The sequence below is a fragment of the Amia ocellicauda genome, chromosome 1 (genome assembly GCF_036373705.1).
Source record: "Amia ocellicauda isolate fAmiCal2 chromosome 1, fAmiCal2.hap1, whole genome shotgun sequence".
Classification (NCBI taxonomy): domain Eukaryota; kingdom Metazoa; phylum Chordata; class Actinopteri; order Amiiformes; family Amiidae; genus Amia; species Amia ocellicauda.
The window spans coordinates 13539457-13558015 of NC_089850.1; the positions used below are offsets into that span (position 1 = coordinate 13539457).

At 37.6% G+C, this 18559-nt stretch overlaps 1 protein-coding gene across 3 annotated transcripts in view; it reads right to left on the bottom strand.

Annotated features, from left to right (window-relative positions):
• Nucleotides 1-7425: 7425 nt before the first annotated feature.
• impg1a (interphotoreceptor matrix proteoglycan 1a) overlaps nucleotides 7426-18559 on the bottom strand; it is a 38053-nt gene continuing 26919 nt past the window's right edge. For 2 of the 3 annotated variants that reach the window (XM_066723433.1, XM_066723441.1), the window contains 4 exons: nucleotides 12143-12362; nucleotides 10951-11161; nucleotides 9141-9224; nucleotides 8763-8839 (listed from right to left, as the gene is read on the bottom strand). In XM_066723433.1, coding sequence (XP_066579530.1) covers nucleotides 9185-9224; nucleotides 10951-11161; nucleotides 12143-12362 — 471 coding nt within the window. In that variant the 3' untranslated portion in view covers nucleotides 8763-8839; nucleotides 9141-9184. Of the gene's footprint in view, nucleotides 8840-9140; nucleotides 9225-10126; nucleotides 10311-10425; nucleotides 10612-10950; nucleotides 11162-12142; nucleotides 12363-18559 lie in introns of all 3 variants that reach the window. The other variant, XM_066723450.1, reaches the window with a different exon arrangement.

Sequence of the window (18559 nt, forward strand, 5' to 3'; positions counted from 1 at the left end):
CACGCTCAAAATTGCTTAAATCACCTTTCTTTCCCATTCAGACATTCAGTTTGTAGTTCAGGAGATTGTCTTGACCAGGACCACACCCCTAAATGCATTGAAGCAACTGCCATGTGATTGGTTGGTTAGATAATTGCATTAATGAGAAATTGAACAGGTGTTCCTAATAATCCTTTAGGTGAGTGTATATATATATATATATATATACACTCACCTAAAGGATTATTAGGAACACCATACTAATACTGTGTTTGACCCCCTTTCGCCTTCAGAACTGCCTTAATTCTACGTGGCATTGATTCAACAAGGTGCTGAAAGCATTCTTTAGAAATGTTGGCCCATATTGATAGGATAGCATCTTGCAGTTGATGGAGATTTGTGGGATGCACATCCAGGGCACGAAGCTCCCGTTCCACCACATCCCAAAGATGCTCTATTGGGTTGAGATCTGGTGACTGTGGGGGCCAGTTTAGTACAGTGAACTCATTGTCATGTTCAAGAAACCAATTTGAAATGATTCGACCTTTGTGACATGGTGCATTATCCTGCTGGAAGTAGCCATCAGAGGATGGGTACATGGTGGTCATAAAGGGATGGACATGGTCAGAAACAATGCTCAGGTAGGCCGTGGCATTTAAACGATGCCCAATTGGCACTAAGGGGCCTAAAGTGTGCCAAGAAAACATCCCCCACACCATTACACCACCACCACCAGCCTGCACAGTGGTAACAAGGCATGATGGATCCATGTTCTCATTCTGTTTACGCCAAATTCGAGACTCATCAGACCAGGCAACATTTTTCCAGTCTTCAACTGTCCAATTTTGGTGAGCTTGTGCAAATTGTAGCCTCTTTTTCCTATTTGTAGTGGAGATGAGTGGTACCCGGTGGGGTCTTCTGCTGTTGTAGCCCATCCGCCTCAAGGTTGTACGTGTTGTGGCTTCACAAATGCTTTGCTGCATACCTCGGTTGTAACGAGTGGTTATTTCAGTCAAAGTTGCTCTTCTATCAGCTTGAATCAGTCGGCCCATTCTCCTCTGACCTCTAGCATCAACAAGGCATTTTCGCCCACAGGACTGCCGCATACTGGATGTTTTTCCCTTTTCACACCATTCTTTGTAAACCCTAGAAATGGTTGTGCGTGAAAATCCCAGTAACTGAGCAGATTGTGAAATACTCAGACCGGCCCGTCTGGCACCAACAACCATGCCACGCTCAAAATTGCTTAAATCACCTTTCTTTCCCATTCAGACATTCAGTTTGGAGTTCAGGAGATTGTCTTGACCAGGACCACACCCCTAAATGCATTGAAGCAACTGCCATGTGATTGGTTGGTTAGATAATTGCATTAATGAGAAATTGAACAGGTGTTCCTAATAATCCTTTAGGTGAGTGTATGTACACATGGCAGTGACACATTTTCCTCTGTTCCAAAGGCAGTCCTGTACAATTCGACTATTTTGAATAAACGGGCAGAAACTGATGGAACAAGAGACACTTGCACTACTGTAAAAGGAATTCCTGAACCCGTCGTAACCACAGTCGAGTTCCTGTCCACCGTTCCAGGAATATCAACAGATGGCTGATGTGCCTGAAAAGAGAGAGCACTGTGAAATGTTTTTATTTTTATTCAATCATTCATCCATTAATGTGTTTAGACTGATTATTAAAATGAATAATGACTCCACTGAATATCCCCTCCAGCCAGCCATTGGGGTTTCTGGATCATGACTACAGAACCTTTTGGGATTTCCAGAAGGCACTGAAACAATGCCATGAGCTTTTACTGACTTGGTGTCACCTTGGTTTCACCACCCAGACATTAAATTATCTCACATAACGGTTATGCCAATAGACAGATCAAGTTACTCCTTACCTTAAGCAGTTGAATCATTTCAATGATAAATGCTTCAATCTAGCCTAGTTTTTACTCTGAGCAGAAGGTCGTGGGTTCAATCCCTCGAGCAAGGTACTTTAACTAGACTGCTCCAGAAAAAAAAAAAAAAACAGCTGTAAGTATGTACAAAATAATGTCATATTGTAACAATATAAATCGTATTCACATGTCACAAACGTCAGCGCACATGCATTATGAACTCAACACAGCAAACAAACGTCATCCAATCAAAAGAAAATGCACATGACAATCTCTACACTGGCACAGCAGCCATCATGCTGTCATCGGTCATATTAAATTAAATATCCGTGGATGAACATAGTTAGTGAGGGGGACCGGGTAAAACCCAGAACGTCTGAATGCCGGAACAGGGGAAAGATTTACAAAGACGTCCAAAACTGAAAAGTACTTATTCTGGGCTTCATGAAACTTGTGTTTTTATTGAAAATTAGGAATTACATAGTGTAAATAATATTAACTTTAAAACTAATAGTAACAACAACAATAATAATGAATAGATATTTTCTACAATTTGTTAAACTGAACAGAATTTGTAAAAGTAATAGTGGCATTAAGGTACAATAGTGCTACAATAGTGTTATGCTGGGGAACTATTTCTGGAACTGGGAGTAGACCCCCAAACTGGTGACCCCCATGCCACAATGTCATATTTGTACATGCACTGTGAGCTTTCTCTAATTTAGAAGAATGGCACCAAAATCATTTCTGGTCCAATTGTATGGGCTCAAATTAGCACTGTAAGTAATAAATTCAAAATAAAATATATCGTAAATGAGAAAAATAAAGTTGAGAAAAAATGGATGTTGAGATAAAAAATAAAACCATCGAAAGCAAAATTTATAGAATTGTAACCAAAAATAATGATATCAAAAGCAAAGCAATAATAAAACATGCTCACTGACTGGGTTAGGAAGAACCGTCACTCAAATATAGTGGACAAATGGAGAGCCATGATCCCGCCTCCTCACGACAAGCTCGTCAACGCAAAGAAAAAGCGAATCCAAAGACACGAGAGACGCGGGTTTTGCGCTCGATTTTTAATTATTTTTTAAATTATTGCGTTTTTTTGCTTTGCTTTTGATATCATTATTTTGGTTACAATTCTATACATTTTGCTTTCGATGGTTTCATTTTTGATATCAACATCCATTTTTTCCCAACTTATCGTTTACGATATATTTTATTTTGAATTCGTTTCAAGCGCTAATTTGAGCCAATACAACTGATAGTATTAAGGGTCCCCTTTAAACATGCAGTAGTGTTATCTGGGCCCTGGCTCAGGCGGATAAGGTGTGTGGCACAGGGCACAATGACATCTGTCTTCAGAGTTTGCACTCCTGCACACATTCATTGAAAATACATACAATAGCTACTCATTAAAATGAGAAACTGCAAACAAAAGTTAATTTCAGTCATTTAAATAGTGCACATCACAGAACATACTGCACATACACGTTGTAAATATACAAATGTAAAGTGCACTGTGTACGTTGAAATAACAGCCATAACTTATAAACAGTTCATGTAAGAAAAAAACACCCACACCAAAAATACTCAGTACAGAAAACCCTATATTACACATGTTGCAACGTGCACATTTAAATAACGATAACAATAACAAATGTAACATTTAAATATTGCACCAGACAGAATGGGGGGTGCCGGGAGCATATCCCCACAGACATCTTGTAGTTAACTACTAGCTAATTACTGAGTGCATCAATGATCACACTGCAGCAGCGGTTTAAACTGATCAGCAGGTCATTCATGCTGTCATTGCTCCGCAACATTTGTTTGGCCAGTTACATCCCTAACCACTGCTTCCGATCTGAAAGAGTTCGCCGATACCAGCCAGGGCAATGCGTGGGTCCGGAGGTGGGGAAGAGACCCCTCTTTTAATAATCATGCGCCTGGATGCACACTGTTAGTGTGAGCAGCTGACACGCAACACGGCACACTGTTAATAATCATGCGCCTGGATGCACACTGTTAGTGTGAGCAGCTGACACGCAACACGGCACACTGTTAATAATCATGCGCCTGGATGCACACTGTTAGTGTGAGCAGCTGACACGCAACACGGCACACCGTTGACAACGTAAATCACGTCGCTACACCAGCAGAGCGTCCGTGCGCCGCCTCACTGCACTGCTCCTGCAAACTGGATCTCCAGCCGGCATTTGCCACACACTGTAAAGGTATATCATATAGTGCATATAACTGAAAACCAGTTTAAGCTGTATCTTTCTTTGAACAAATTAGTCAACTATATGTACTTTAATCAGGCCTAGAGGAACAATCTTACACTAGCTTTGCTGCATGGGTTGAGGTCACACACCAGCATCACTCGACAGATGAGGTGAAACAGATCATGAATAAACATCCGTAACTTGCCTTGACCTGCCGTGTGTGTTTCCTGCGCCCGGCGGCTCTGCTCTTTCAAAAGACGCGTCTGTGCGCCACGTCACTGCGCGGAGTCGCCATGTTGTGCGCAGTGCCAGCCCTCAGTCGGAACTGCTGTTGTTGTTAACATGTTTTATTTATGTCATATTTTAGATTATATATATATATATATTCCCTAGGTGACCAACTAGTCCGCCTGTATGCCGGGCCGGCTCTGCTGGTAACACAAAAAAACATCAGCCTCCCGCCTCCGTCCCGATATTTAATTATGGGGCGCGAATTCACTGTCAAAATTTGAGAGCGCAGAAGACGTATACGTGTCAAGGTGAATTGTGTACCCTATGGAGTGAGTTCACTGTCAAAATTAGCGAGCACAGAAATACTTGTACGTGCAAAACTACATTTATGGTTTTTATTGTACGCTTACAATTCAATTCTGCGCCGATCAATCTCGTTTACACATGCGCAGTTCTCGCGGTGCGCTGACGCTTCTTGCTGCGCATGTGCAGTGCTCTCCACTGGCAGCTCTTTTGGACAGTTCTCGCACGGACAGCGCGGATCAGGCATCCTAGATGATCACCGCACTATCGATCTCCATCTCATCAGACGTGCGCCCCAGCAGCCAGGGTCTGCCAACATACTGACGAGAATTGGACACTGAATTGTGCTGACTGTACTGATAATGAAAATGCATTTAAGGTGAACTACACAATCTGTAGGCGGGTTTTCTTCCGTGGGGAGAGGCGACGCAACCATAGACTGAGACATCCGAAGACAGACACTGCACTTGTTACTGTGTTGCACTATTAATTGAATGATGTGTTCTTGTCAGTGGGCTACTACCTTATATCCTTCAGTCATATTCCACCACTTCAGTAACTTAAGTTTACTCTGTTTTATTTGTGCTCTTGTTATAATGAAACTTTTCAGCAGACCTTTGACATTGTCATTTTTTTCCCTTGCTATTCTTGTTTGTTTAATTGGACTATTGGACAATATAAAGCACTTCAAGAGTCCGTGTCCTGATGACAGTAACCTACAGTACCATTACAATTCTTTAAAGTCATGGAGTTATGGAGTCATGGTGCCCCATAAGTGTCAGCCTTGCACACAGTGTGATCTATACAGTTTTGCCCCATTGTGCATCCCAGTTTAGGCCACCTTCATCAGTGACAGCACAGTGGATATGGTTATAAAATAAAAAAAACACCTGTTTTTCATGTACAGAATTACTATCTTATCTTCTTATTGTGGTTGTACAATAAACTGACCAATTAATTAATTCAGGACCGTTTAGGCGACGCCAGCAGGAGTTGAAGGCTCGATTGAATCTTCTGTTGAAAGCAGACCAGGCCACCTTCTTCCATTGCTCTGTGGTCCAGTTCTGATGCTCACGTGCCCATTGTAGGTGCTTTCGGCAGTGGACAGGGGTCAGCATGGGCACCCTGACTGGTCCGCGGCTACGCAGCCCCATACGCATCAAACTGCGATGCACTGTGTGTTCTGACACCTTTCTATCAGAACCAGCATTCACTTTTTCAGCAATTTGAGCTACAGTAGCTCGTCTGTTGGATCGGACCACACGGGCCAGCCTTCGCTCCCCACGTGCATCAATTTTTATAATAAGAACAAAATTCACAACAGATGACATATGTCGTCATATGACACAAACATTTGATACCGGTGTCTGTAACGTATTTTGTCCTTCACCCCTACGCATTAATCTCAAATCTTAATCAAGTTTTAATCTCATGTGTGTATGTTTTAGATAAACTGTACGTCAGTTGGCAGTTGATATTGTGGTGATCTGCAATACTCTAATACCAGAGATGGCCATACCACAGTGTGAAAAGTTTGGGAACCGCAGTATTAGGCCACTATTTGTGATCATCTTGTGGTCTATCTCATGGTCAGATCTCATGGTCAGAACTCATCACTTTTTAATCAATTGTTATTGTCGTTAACAAAATTAATTGTATAACTTAAGATAAACACTCTACCTAATTACCTTTTTAAGTTTTATTCAACTTTATTAGTATGTAATTCCTCTCTTGCTACCCATTTGGAAACAGTGAGAGAAAGTCTGAGAAACAAAACGTACTGTATTAATTTTAATTACCATGGTATATTTTAAATTAGCTGTTCAGGTCAGGTGATCTCGCTATGTGGAATCTGAATAATAATACAGGCTGCTCTAAGGAAAGCAACATTAAAATTAAAGTTGCCTGTTAATTAATTATTGCTGTACCTGAGTTAAAAAAACAGATAATCAGCTGATATCTTGCCAACTGAAGAAATATCTGTGTGTGTATATATATATATATATATATATATATATATATATATATATAGTAAGAATTGCTTTATACATACATGAAGCATTGACAAGAAGAGCGTTTAAAATAATTCATATTTTCTTGGGCATTGCTTGGATATGTAAACGTGTTTAGGATACAAATTTAAACTCATAATTGATTGTAAGAAAAAATACAAAAACTCCTGTTGCCCTAAACTCCTACATTAAAGAATAAATTAAAGCAATACATTGAATTGTGAGACCAATGACCATTTCTGTCATCCCCTGCAGTAGTTTTAGAAACAGAAAATGAATAATTTGTAGGAAAGATTTACTTTAATTAATTGTTTGTTAACATTTCAATATAAAATTATTCTCACAAACTACATTATAATTCTTTACAGATTAAACTTGTTTCTTTAAATAGACAGACTTTTCTACATACATTTCAATAATTTGCCCAAAATATAAAGATATACAGCAAACTGGTTTTCATTTAATTTCCATTTTTGTGAAGTATATAAATAAGACATTTGTATTTCTTTGCAGATGTGGCTGAAACATTGTTTTCAAAGAGCCCCGAAGGTGGACTGGTTGATACAAATTTACAAGTTTAATTTGTTTTGCACGGTTTATCAATTTGTTTGTATTTATTGATCAGTTAGTTTATGTGCAAGGTTTTTACTAATGGGTGTGTATTCCAGTTCAGACACTTTATGCATCAATTCAGAAACTGCAGATTAATGATTGAACTATACAAACTAATTGATGAACCACACACAAAAAAATAAGAAATCATAAACTGCGCAAAACAAAAAGAAAAAGTGTTTATTTTTACAGCAATGTATTTTGCAGGTCTTTGTAGATAGGAATGGTGATGCTTATATTCAAAGTTCATGTTATTTTGAGCGTCAAAACAAACAAACAAAAACCTAATTAAAATAACATTTTAAAAATCATTGACATCCATTGATTCACAATCCTAACCAAGAACACGTTAACACAAAAAAGTCTGAACAAAGTGGTAAACATTGTATACATTTTTACATTCAAATATTTTTACATTTGGGACACTGCAGAAAAAGTAGCAAAAGTACAGTATGACATTTTAACTTGGGTAACAGAATTGCTAATAATGATACAGCTGTGTGTATCAAAATCTTAGTAAATAATTACCTCATTGTGAGGAAAAAATGCATTAAACCTTTGACAAGGGTACAAAATCTATTTAAACATATTTCTATTCCTTTCAACTTGTAAAACACAGGAGGAACACTTTCATGGCAAGCCAAATAATCATTTAGTGATATCTCAAAATGATTATCTTTAAATCAATTGAAGATATCCTAAAATAGTTTAAGATGTCTGAAAATGAATGCACTTTCAAATAAGATATCTCTAAACCAGCTTAAAGATAACTTTATAAGATATATCAAATTCTTGCCTTTCTTTAGATAATATTGTAAATAACTTCTGGTGTGTCTCAAAAACAGGATGTCCTTTCTTTTTGAGATATCTCCAATTGGACATTATTTTGAGAGAGCTCATTATTCATTCAAAATTCCTTTAAATTATCATGAAGTTAAATATATATTTAAGTTAATTTAGATATCTCAAACTGAATTAGATTAGATAAATACATATATTTTGGAGCTAATTTGACTTCATTTTAATATATATGTGTGAATTAATTTGAATTGCTTAAGATAAAATAGATTTTAAAGCATCTTCAAATTAAGTTGAACGAGATATCTCAAAACAAGTTAATAGATGGCTAGGAATGCAATTTGAGATATCTGTGGATAACAATTTGGCTTGCCGTACACTTTGCAGCCAGTATATTATAAAGCAGTCACTACTCAGTCTACTACATGAAAATCCAAACATGACATCCTTGTAAATTACAGCAAAATGATTACTAATGGTACTGGGCACACTTCAGGCTTCCAAATAGTGGCCCATCTGCTTGTTTTAGCTCTAATCCAGGTAATTAGCAGATATCTATAAAGTGTCACCAAGATGTGTGTGTGCAAAAACATCCGGAAGTCCTGCAGAAAAAGTTCAAATGAGGAGCAGAGTTCTACGATGAAACTGTTGCTACGAAGCGCTCGAGACATGATGTGCCTTCAGAGCACGGTTACTTCACAGCAATTGTCTTCTGATACCCTCCTTATTGGGCAGCAGGCAGTCCTGTATTCACCTGACCTGGGTAATTGCCATACCTGTGGAAGAGACACAGAAACAGAAAAGCCGTTGAGATATATTATCTTGGCACCCTTCAAAACCATTCTAATTTACTTGTTGTATTCACTGTATTCATATCTTTTTAAAATGATGTTGTTACCCTCGTGATATGGTGTATATGTGATATGTATGTTAGTGTTAAACAATGTAAGTTGTCTTGGATAAAGATATCTGCTAAATAAATAATGACAGTAAGAGTTGAGAGGTTTTGTTGTTGTGCAGTGTGATTGTGCACACGTTGTGTTGCTGTGTGAGCTCGGATAGGAGACTAATCCTTACCTCAGTGTGCGGAATACAGTGATGGAAATCCACCATTTCTGTAACTAACTTGTCAGGTCTTGTGGTATATAGGTACCTGGGTATCTAAGAAAAAAATACAAATATAAATGGAAATGATCAGTCCCTTCCTGAAGGCATGTGCAAACGTATTTTAAAAAACAAACCAATGGACAAACGAACAGAAAAAACAATTTGCACTATTACATTATTCCAAGGGAAAAATCACATTGGGTGAAGGACGACAAGAGGTTTGCTGTAAAGAAGATAAATTAGTCAGGAGATCTATATGAGTTCCTTTGTTAGATTGAAGGCCCATGCTTGTGTTTTTGTGGTGCAGTATCCTCTGGAAAAACTTGATGCAAACTATGCAGTACTGGTCTCATTAGGTATCTGTATGTGCCGTCATACGTATCAGGACAATTGCAAAAGTTTTTCCATATAATTTCCTGCTAATTATGTGCCATTTTAATTTGGCTTCAAAAATCTATTTGTGTCATTTTGTACAGCTTTAAAAATGAGACCGTATGGCTTCTACCACCCAGATGCCAATTTTAGAGAATTAATTTGATGTGCAGCACCCCTGAGTGATGTTAATAAGATGCAGAGGTAGATTACCAAATATAAAACTAGGACATTTTGCAGGTACATGTGTTATCTGAACAAATCTGATTGCAGGAACCCAGCAATTTGTGTTTTGTGTTTTTCACCTGTATCCTTAAAGGTTTTTTGTTTGTTTTTCTGGGATACTTGGCATACAAATACAAGAGAGGATACTGTTCCATGGGCAATAAGTGTTAGTGCCTGGCACCAAAACTTAATACAAAAGCTGCTTCAGTTCAGGGTTTATAAGAGAAAAGAAAGGTGAAAAACAATAGGATAAGCCAATGACTTCATAAAACACACAGTAAATGGCGTTAGTATTGCTCTGGTGATTGCTAAAGGGAAGGTGGTTTAGAGTAAGAAGACATTTGCTCTGTGCTGTTTACCTCTATACTGAGGTGTATGTTTTCAATTGTGTCTAACGTTTCTTGCTCAGCAAGCTCGGAAGGACCAGCATCGATACTTGAAGGGCAATGCATGCTGGGGGCACGTGTCAGGGGAGCATCCTCATTTTCAAAAACCGGATTTACTCTCACAGTGCTCTCAAATGTATAAGGGCTGTGAGTGTGTCTATAATATAGAAGAGATTGGGAGTTTCTTTTGAAATTCCAAGATCATCCAAAAAAAAAAAAATGTAAAAAATATATAAAATTTTTAAAGTATATACAAAAAAAAAAAACCTTACACTAAAGTCACTTTCTTTCTGGTCCGTATACATTTTCTGTTTATGAAAATCAAGACACCTATCACGGCAAAAACAAAGGTCAGACAACCCACAACTGAGGCAATGAAAACGAAAGGGTCTATTGGATGTGACACCAGTTCGGTGCAGCGTTCTCCGTGATACTGCCAGTGTTTACCTACGGGACATCTAAAAAAAGGTTAAAAAAAAGAAGAAGGGTTAGACGAGCAAGGCGTGGAAACTGTTCACTGTGTGACGAGTTCCCTTTTCATACGTCAGCACAACATTACACATGTGACAGCACAAGAAAGGAGGAGAGGAAGAGAAAGAAGAAGGTCAAAATTTCACAGTAATGAGTGACAAGCAAAGGAGAACAGCAGGGGTAAGTCATCCACATGTGAAGAAAGCCTTTCATTTTACATCAAACAGGTTTATTTTTACAATAAAACATTAACATTACAACACTGAAAGGTCAGTTCAGTGTGGGACCTACGATGCCTTTAGTGTGGCCTACTGGGTCTCAGGTACCTGCAAGCAGCTCCATGCCCTGGAATTATTTCACACTGCCCACCATTGAGGCAGAAGTCTGGCTGGAGACTACAGATACTCTGACACGGCAGGCCATCCACACTGATGTAGCCCGGCTCACACACACACTCGGCCTCCTTGGTCCATCTGTTTACCATACACCTTGCAAACTCGTTGCAGGCCAAAAACTTGCACGGATCTGCTTGATCAGCTGAAAAAGGGAAAGAACGGGGCATTAGTATTAATGACACGCCGCTTTGCCACTTGCAGGCCAACTTTGCATTGATTTCTCCCACTTTCCTAACCTTCAATCAGCTGCGAGAAGATGTTCAAGTGGTTTAACCCTATGCGATGTTTGAAAGTCAGCCAATCTCCGTCTGAGGTGAGGTATTTGAGTACAAAACGAGATGGAAGCTTTTAGGTCTTCCTTAACCTTTTCAGTCAATCTTATTGATTCTCTTTTTCCTTTTTTAGGGGCCTGTCCGGCATCCTGCATGTTTCATTTGTATGTCGTGTCCTTCATAGATTGCATGAAGTCTGACTCATTAAGCAGCAGACACTGCAGTTGTTCAATGGGGTTATAAATGCGTAAATACGTACGGTTATACATAATGTTCAATATTTCAAAATTAAGAAAAGGCTTGTTAAGATTTGTTAATATTCATATATTTTTTTAAATCCATGTTAAAATTTTAGATAAAATTATATATTTTATTGTGTTTGTGTTCTTGTGAATGACTGCTAAATGTCTCATTATAAACGTACATTACCGTATATTATTATGAACTATCACAATCTTTATGATCACAAATCCCTCCTATGTCAAAATAAATCAAACTGAGTATGCAATTGCCCTTTAGATTTTAGATTGTAACAGATATTTATGGAATAAGCCACTTTAAAACCCTGCAGGAATGCTACAGATTAAAGAGATGAAACTTTTTCCTTCATAAATTCCACCTTCTGGAAATAGTGAAAATGAGATACACAGGTCGCACGCTGTTTGGACACTGGAGGGAAACAATGGGAAACAGCACAGAAGACATCAATATTGAAGTACATCATATTTCCGATTTTAAAATTATTCATTCTGATGAACCTTGCAAATACTAGTTTTATTTCCAACTGAATATTGAATAGGTGACCTCAAAACATAGGTTAGAGAAGCCAAACTTTGTTAAACCATTCTTACCCGGCTCCACATCCAGAGATCGACTGTCAATCTCAATGTCAAGACGCTTGGCTGCTGCGTTGCAGAAATCCTCTAGGACACAGTGCACCGCCTGGGTGACGTTATATGGCACAGACTTGGCAAATTTCATCTTGCTATTGACTATCACACTTCCATTCCTGAAGTTGAGAATCTCTAACTGTTTAAATCCTGTCAAGTTAGACTGTAGGTAGGGGAGGAGCTGGAAAAAAGAAAAAGAAGAAAATACAAACTGAACACACAGTGTAAGAAAACACATTCTAGTTTTATATATCCCTCTTGGGATCATAATACACCCCACTTATTTGAATTTTAATAATGAGAATTAGAATACATTAAAATGAGGCTTGACATTAAATAAAAAATATGTTTGCAGAAAGCTTGTTAATTCTGAATTTTACAGCAGTTTAAAAATCTTTCAAAGTGGGCTGTTTGCAGATTTCTATGATATTTCTTTGATGACTGTGTACTAGTTGTTAGTGCTACTTTGTGTTGACAGACACACTCAGACACCCCTGCTGTTTGGTTAGAAACTCAATATGTCATAGATTTATGTTAGTTGTCCACAGGGGCAGATAAACAAAGTCTAATTTTCAGACTTTATTGTTTTGTAGGTGAGTCGTTTTAAACATGCAGGTATGATTTTGAACAAAAATAATAATGATAACCCAGTGTTGTTGATGAGGGTATAAAACAAGAAGCATCGTTTGGCTGTTATAGCCCATGCATTTGTCGTTATGTTTTTTACCTTTTAATCCTCTAGCCCAGTGGTTTTCAAACTGGTCCTGGAATACCCCCGGCCCTGCTGGTTTTTGCTCCAACCAAGGTCTTAATTGCTTGATTTAACCCTTGATTGACCTAACAAAGCAATATACCATTCAATTAAGTAATTAAGACCTAGGTTGGAACAAAAACCAGCAGGGCAGGGGGTACTCCAGGACCGGTTTGAAAACCCCTGCTCTAGCCCAAATACATTGATAGAGTATCCACAGTGAACCAGAGAAGTTGTTGTCCTTAAACAACCTTTAACCATTTTATATTTTCAACCTCTATAAAACATGTAATTAGACGTTCAATTAACAGAATACACCCTGTAAAATTTACAGCTATCTGGAAATCTGAAACCTGAGGAAATCAATGCATTTGCAGAGCAAGCCTGATCTGAAAAGTAATCTATCAACTAATCTAATAAAAACGAATCAACACTTTGAAATCAAATTATTCAGAACACTATTGAGCTGGGTGAATTCTTCAGTAAAAACATATAAGCACATCATGAACATGGTGGATTTTAATATCCATATACATATATATTGTTTTATTTCAAGATTATTTTGGAGTTCTTTTAAACACAAAAGCATTTTATAAACAGTGTTATTGATACCCCACTGCCACAAATCCATTTTTATGGCTTTGGTTTTTCTCCAAGATATTTCAAAATCCCAGTATACTAAATATTAAATGTTTGGTTTGTGATGTTAAAATCCACTGTGAAAAAAGTAAAAAACAGAGAAATAATAATAATAATGACTATTATAATTATTATTATCAGTAGTAGAAGAAGTAGTATAGTTTAGTGGAAAATTTTAGGAAAACATTTAAACAATACATATCTAATTATACAGACACTGCATTCTGCCTATGGAACTAATCAATTATTTCTGTGAAGATAGAGACAGATTTACAAAGCAGTAAAGCACGATCATTAACATTTAGAGCATACTCTTCCGGAAGACATGGAAAGATTGTCTAGTTTTCAGTCTAATGTTAATGGAAGGGAGTTTTTGAAACTAAGAAACACAATCTAGATTTAGTATTTTGACCAGCTGTAAGTGTGCACCACTCAAAAGTTCTGTTCATGCTATATTAATTTCAAGGGTCAGTGGTGCTGCTGGATATTGTGTAGTAAAGGCAGGGCTTTTTAGAGTAAGATCCACATATTGGTCAAATGTACTGTCGTCTACTTGTGTAGTTAATGACATGGGGACACCAAGACCGACAAGTGTGAGAAACTGCAGGAAGGACAATATCATTCTGATAGCACTTGAAGATAGATTCAACTACTTATGATTGACTGTTACAAGTTTAGTTAGCACTTTCACAGGATGAATAGCAGTTAATAAACACTATATAAACTATTAATAAATTAGTAATAGCAACATATACACGTATTATGCAACCTAATTATAAATTCGTACCCAAGGGTAAGGAGCGTTGCAGCTCTGGTCGCCTGCTCTGGGTAGATAGAGTGGGATGAGTGCAAAGCTGTAAGTGGACTTGTATTTTCCTTCTCTATTGAACATTTCATCAAGTCTTTTTAAGACAAGGACAAATTAACTAACTAGATATAATTGATTTTATATCAAAGGGTTGTAAATCTGTTTTGCTTGCATCCTCAAATCCTGAAAACACTTCTAAAATGGTGACACATCCATTCTCATGGCTTAATGGGCTTTGTGGTGCGTTATTGACCAAACATGGCACTAGATAATACTGCCTGTACTGTGATTAAGGTGGATAACACTGCACAGATCTGCATATATTACTTTCTAGACAGGTTTGATTATACTCTGAATCACAGATACAAAACAACAATCTCATTGCTGGAAAAACAGAAAATGAAGAAATTACAGAACCCTCATTTGTATTGAAAAGTGGTACAGAAAAATGTCATAAAAACAGAGATATTGAGCCCAATTTAAAGTATTAAAAACAATATTACCAACACATAACCTGCACCTTATGAAAAGAAATACAGGGTGCTATATTGTCTCTGCATAGCCCTTAATAACTATTCACTGGGGAATAGAAAAACAATCCCTTCACATTCAGTACAATTCAAGCAATATATTTCAAAAGGTGTCACTAATTTGATAAAATTATTGTTTATTATACATTCATATATTTTGTGTGTGGTGAGGTATTGTGTATAGAGTTCAATATAAATAATACTGTGCTGACGTTATTGGTAGCTAAAAACAATATACAGTGAGGGGAAAAAAGTATTTGATCCCCTGCTGATTTTGTACGTTTGCCCACTGACAAAGAAATGATCAGTCTATAATTTTAATGGTAGGTGTATTTTAACAGTGAGAGACAGAATAACAACAACAAAATCCAGAAAAACGCATTTAAAAAAAGGTGTCTTTTATACAGGTAACGAGCTGAGATTAGGAGCACTCTCTTAAAGGGAGAGCTCCTAATCACAGCTCGTTACCTGTATAAAAGACACCTGTCCACAGAAGCAATCAATCAATCAGATTCCAAACTCTCCACCATGGCCAAGACCAAAGAGCTGTCCAAGGATGTCAGGGACAAGATTGTAGACCTACACAAGGCTGGAATGGGCTACAAGACCATCGCCAAGCAGCTTGGTGAGAAGGTGACAACAGTTGGTGTGATTATTCACAAATGGAAGAAACACAAAATAACTGTCAGTCTACCTCGGTCTGGGGCTCCATGCAAGATCTCACCTCGTGGAGTTTCAATGATCATGAGAACAGTGAGGAATCAGCCCAGAACTACACGGGAGGATCTTGTTAATGATCTCAAGGCAGCTGGGACCATAGTCACCAAGAAAACAATTGGTAACACACTACGCCGTGAAGGACTGAAATCCTGCAGCGCCCGCAAGGTCCCCCTGCTCAAGAAAGCACATGTACAGGCCCATCTGAAGTTTGCCAATGAACATCTGAATGATTCAGAGGAGAACTGGGTGAAAGTGTTGTGATCAGATGAGACCAAAATCGAGCTCTTTGGCATCAACTCAACTCGCCGTGTTTGGAGGAGGAGGAGGAATGACCCCAGGAACACCATCCCCACCGTCAAACATGGAGGTGGAAACATTATGCTTTGGGGGTGTTTTTCTGCTAAGGGGACAGGACAAGTGCACCGCATCAAAGGGACGATGGACGGGGCCATGAACCGTCAAATCTTGAGCGCTTCCTTTAAGAGAGTGCTCCTAATCTCAGCTCGTTACCTGTATAAAAGACACCTTTTTTGAAATGCGTTTTTCTGGATTTTGTTGTGGTTATTCTGTCTCTCACTGTTAAAATACACCTACCATTAAAATTATAGACTGATCATTTCTTTGTCAGTGGGCAAACGTACAAAATCAGCAGGGGATCAAAGACTTTTTTCCCTCACTGTATAAATACAAGGACAAGAAAACTATACAGGCTCTTGTGTATGAGCAAAACAATCATGTAAAGCTGTCAGATAGTTCTGATTGCGGCAAAAAGCTGGTAGACTTGTATAACTACAACATTAAAATTGAAACTTTCCCAGTGAAAACAGCACCCAAGAAGGGACAAAACTACTAACACAAAAAAGAGAAGAAAACAAAGATGCTGTATCTGATAATAAGAACCTCAACTTGATCAAATGACTAAAGTTTAAGGCATTTACTTGGCATTGTTCACTGCAGTTACACTAAACTGAACCACAGCTCAGAATATTTTTCTGGTGAAGGATAACCAGTTGAGATTGTTGAGATTTTATTAAGTTAAAAATGAATGAATTCAAGATATGGAAGTCTTCCTAGTTGCTGCATCCCTTAGCACAGAAACTGGTATGAACAACAAACTCGTCTTTTCTAAAGTTTGGCAGCACTCACAGAAACCGACATGAAAACTACAGTTCTGCCTGTGACAAAATCATGATGCACTGAACTCACAGGCCTTTGCAGAGCATGATATAAATAAATAGATGAGTTACAGGGGCTCAAAAAACCTTTAATATTAACCAAAACACACCTGTTTCCACTTCAATTATTCATGGTGGGCTTTAAAATGCAGTTCACTAATTGTTTGATGAGTCAGTGCAGTGGTCTATCACAATCATAATGGTAATAATAGGGCAAATTTACATAAACAAAAACAAAGAGAAGGCTTTATAGTGATTGCTTATTAAAAATACAGCAGAACTGATGGGAAAACACTGATCAAAAAGTGCAGTGTGGACAGTAGCAGAATGATTTTCAAAGGGTAACATAAGAAGTCATTTACAAAGTAATTGTAAAGCCTTATTTATGCATCCAAATCACTTCATTTATATATTTTAAGTACAGAAATTGGCTACATGATACATTTTAAATTTGAATTGTGTTATTAAGAGACCAGAGAAATGTCATTATAAGCACATTCTTATTTTGGCCTCTTTGAAAACCATGTTGCAGGTATTGTTTTTAATAGCTGTGCTATCAAAACTATTCTTGAAAGATTCCAGAAAGCAAAGTAAAATAATAACTTGTCAACTTATCTGTGGTCAGCTGAAACTTTGCATTGAATGATTTGCAATTTTCTGTGAGCACTTAGATACAATTGTGTTGTTGGAGCTTTAAGACTATGAGAGGATTGGAAGAAACACTGACCTTGATTCATCTACTTAGTTTTGTTTGGTTGTTTTAGTTTAATTGGTTTTAGGTTGTGTAAAAGTCTAGGACAGTAAAGATGGAATTAAATTCTGAACAAGGCCTTGGGGGGACATTTTTTTGTTCCTATCAAAGCTGCTCTGGAGAAAATGTGAAAAACAAAAAAGATGAGACAAAAATATAATTTTATTTCTGAGTGTCCCCCTTGTCTGCTATTGAACTATATAGCCTACAACAGTGGTTCTCAATCCTGGTCCTGGCGGAACACCGATCCTGCTGGTTTTTGTTCCAACTGAGCTCTCAATTACTTAATTGAACCTTTAATTGAAGTAATAATTTCCTAAATCACAGCCTTTTAAATTATTTTTAACAGTAGGGGTTTTAAGTTAAGTATAAAATTGTATAAGGAAATTATTATCTTATTAAGGAACCAACTGTTTATCAGTTACACAATTTAAAGATTCAAATATAATCAAATTACTTCACTTAAGGGTTTAATTAAGTAATTGAGAGCTCAGTTGGAACAAAAAACAACAGGGTAGGTGTTCCGCCAGGACCATGGCTGAGAACCACTGGTCTACAACATGTGTCCAACAAAGACTTTCTTCTGAAAGAGAATGTGTCTTATTTTGATGTCCACTCTTAGTAAATAACAATAATAAACATGTAATAAAGAGCTGAATATTATATCACTTAACTCTTAGTATATACCATTAATGAATAATCCCAAATAAACTGCTCACTAATAGCTTTACAAAGGAAATGTATAAATAATCTTGTTAGCAGTTAAGAAACGTGCCCCTAAAAATAAAATCTGACCCAGAAACACAAAAGACAGAAATGCAGTAGAGAGTGTGGCAAGCCAAGTCAAGCTGTAGATATGGAACCAGTTTGCCAAACACTGAAGTGTTATTTTAAATGTTTTTTTTCTCAACTCGCTCATTCATTGCTCTAAAGGCAATGCTGTGGTCACTCTTAAGAAATGTCCCTTTGCTCACTTTTCTGGCTTTGGCCGTGTCTGTGAAGCT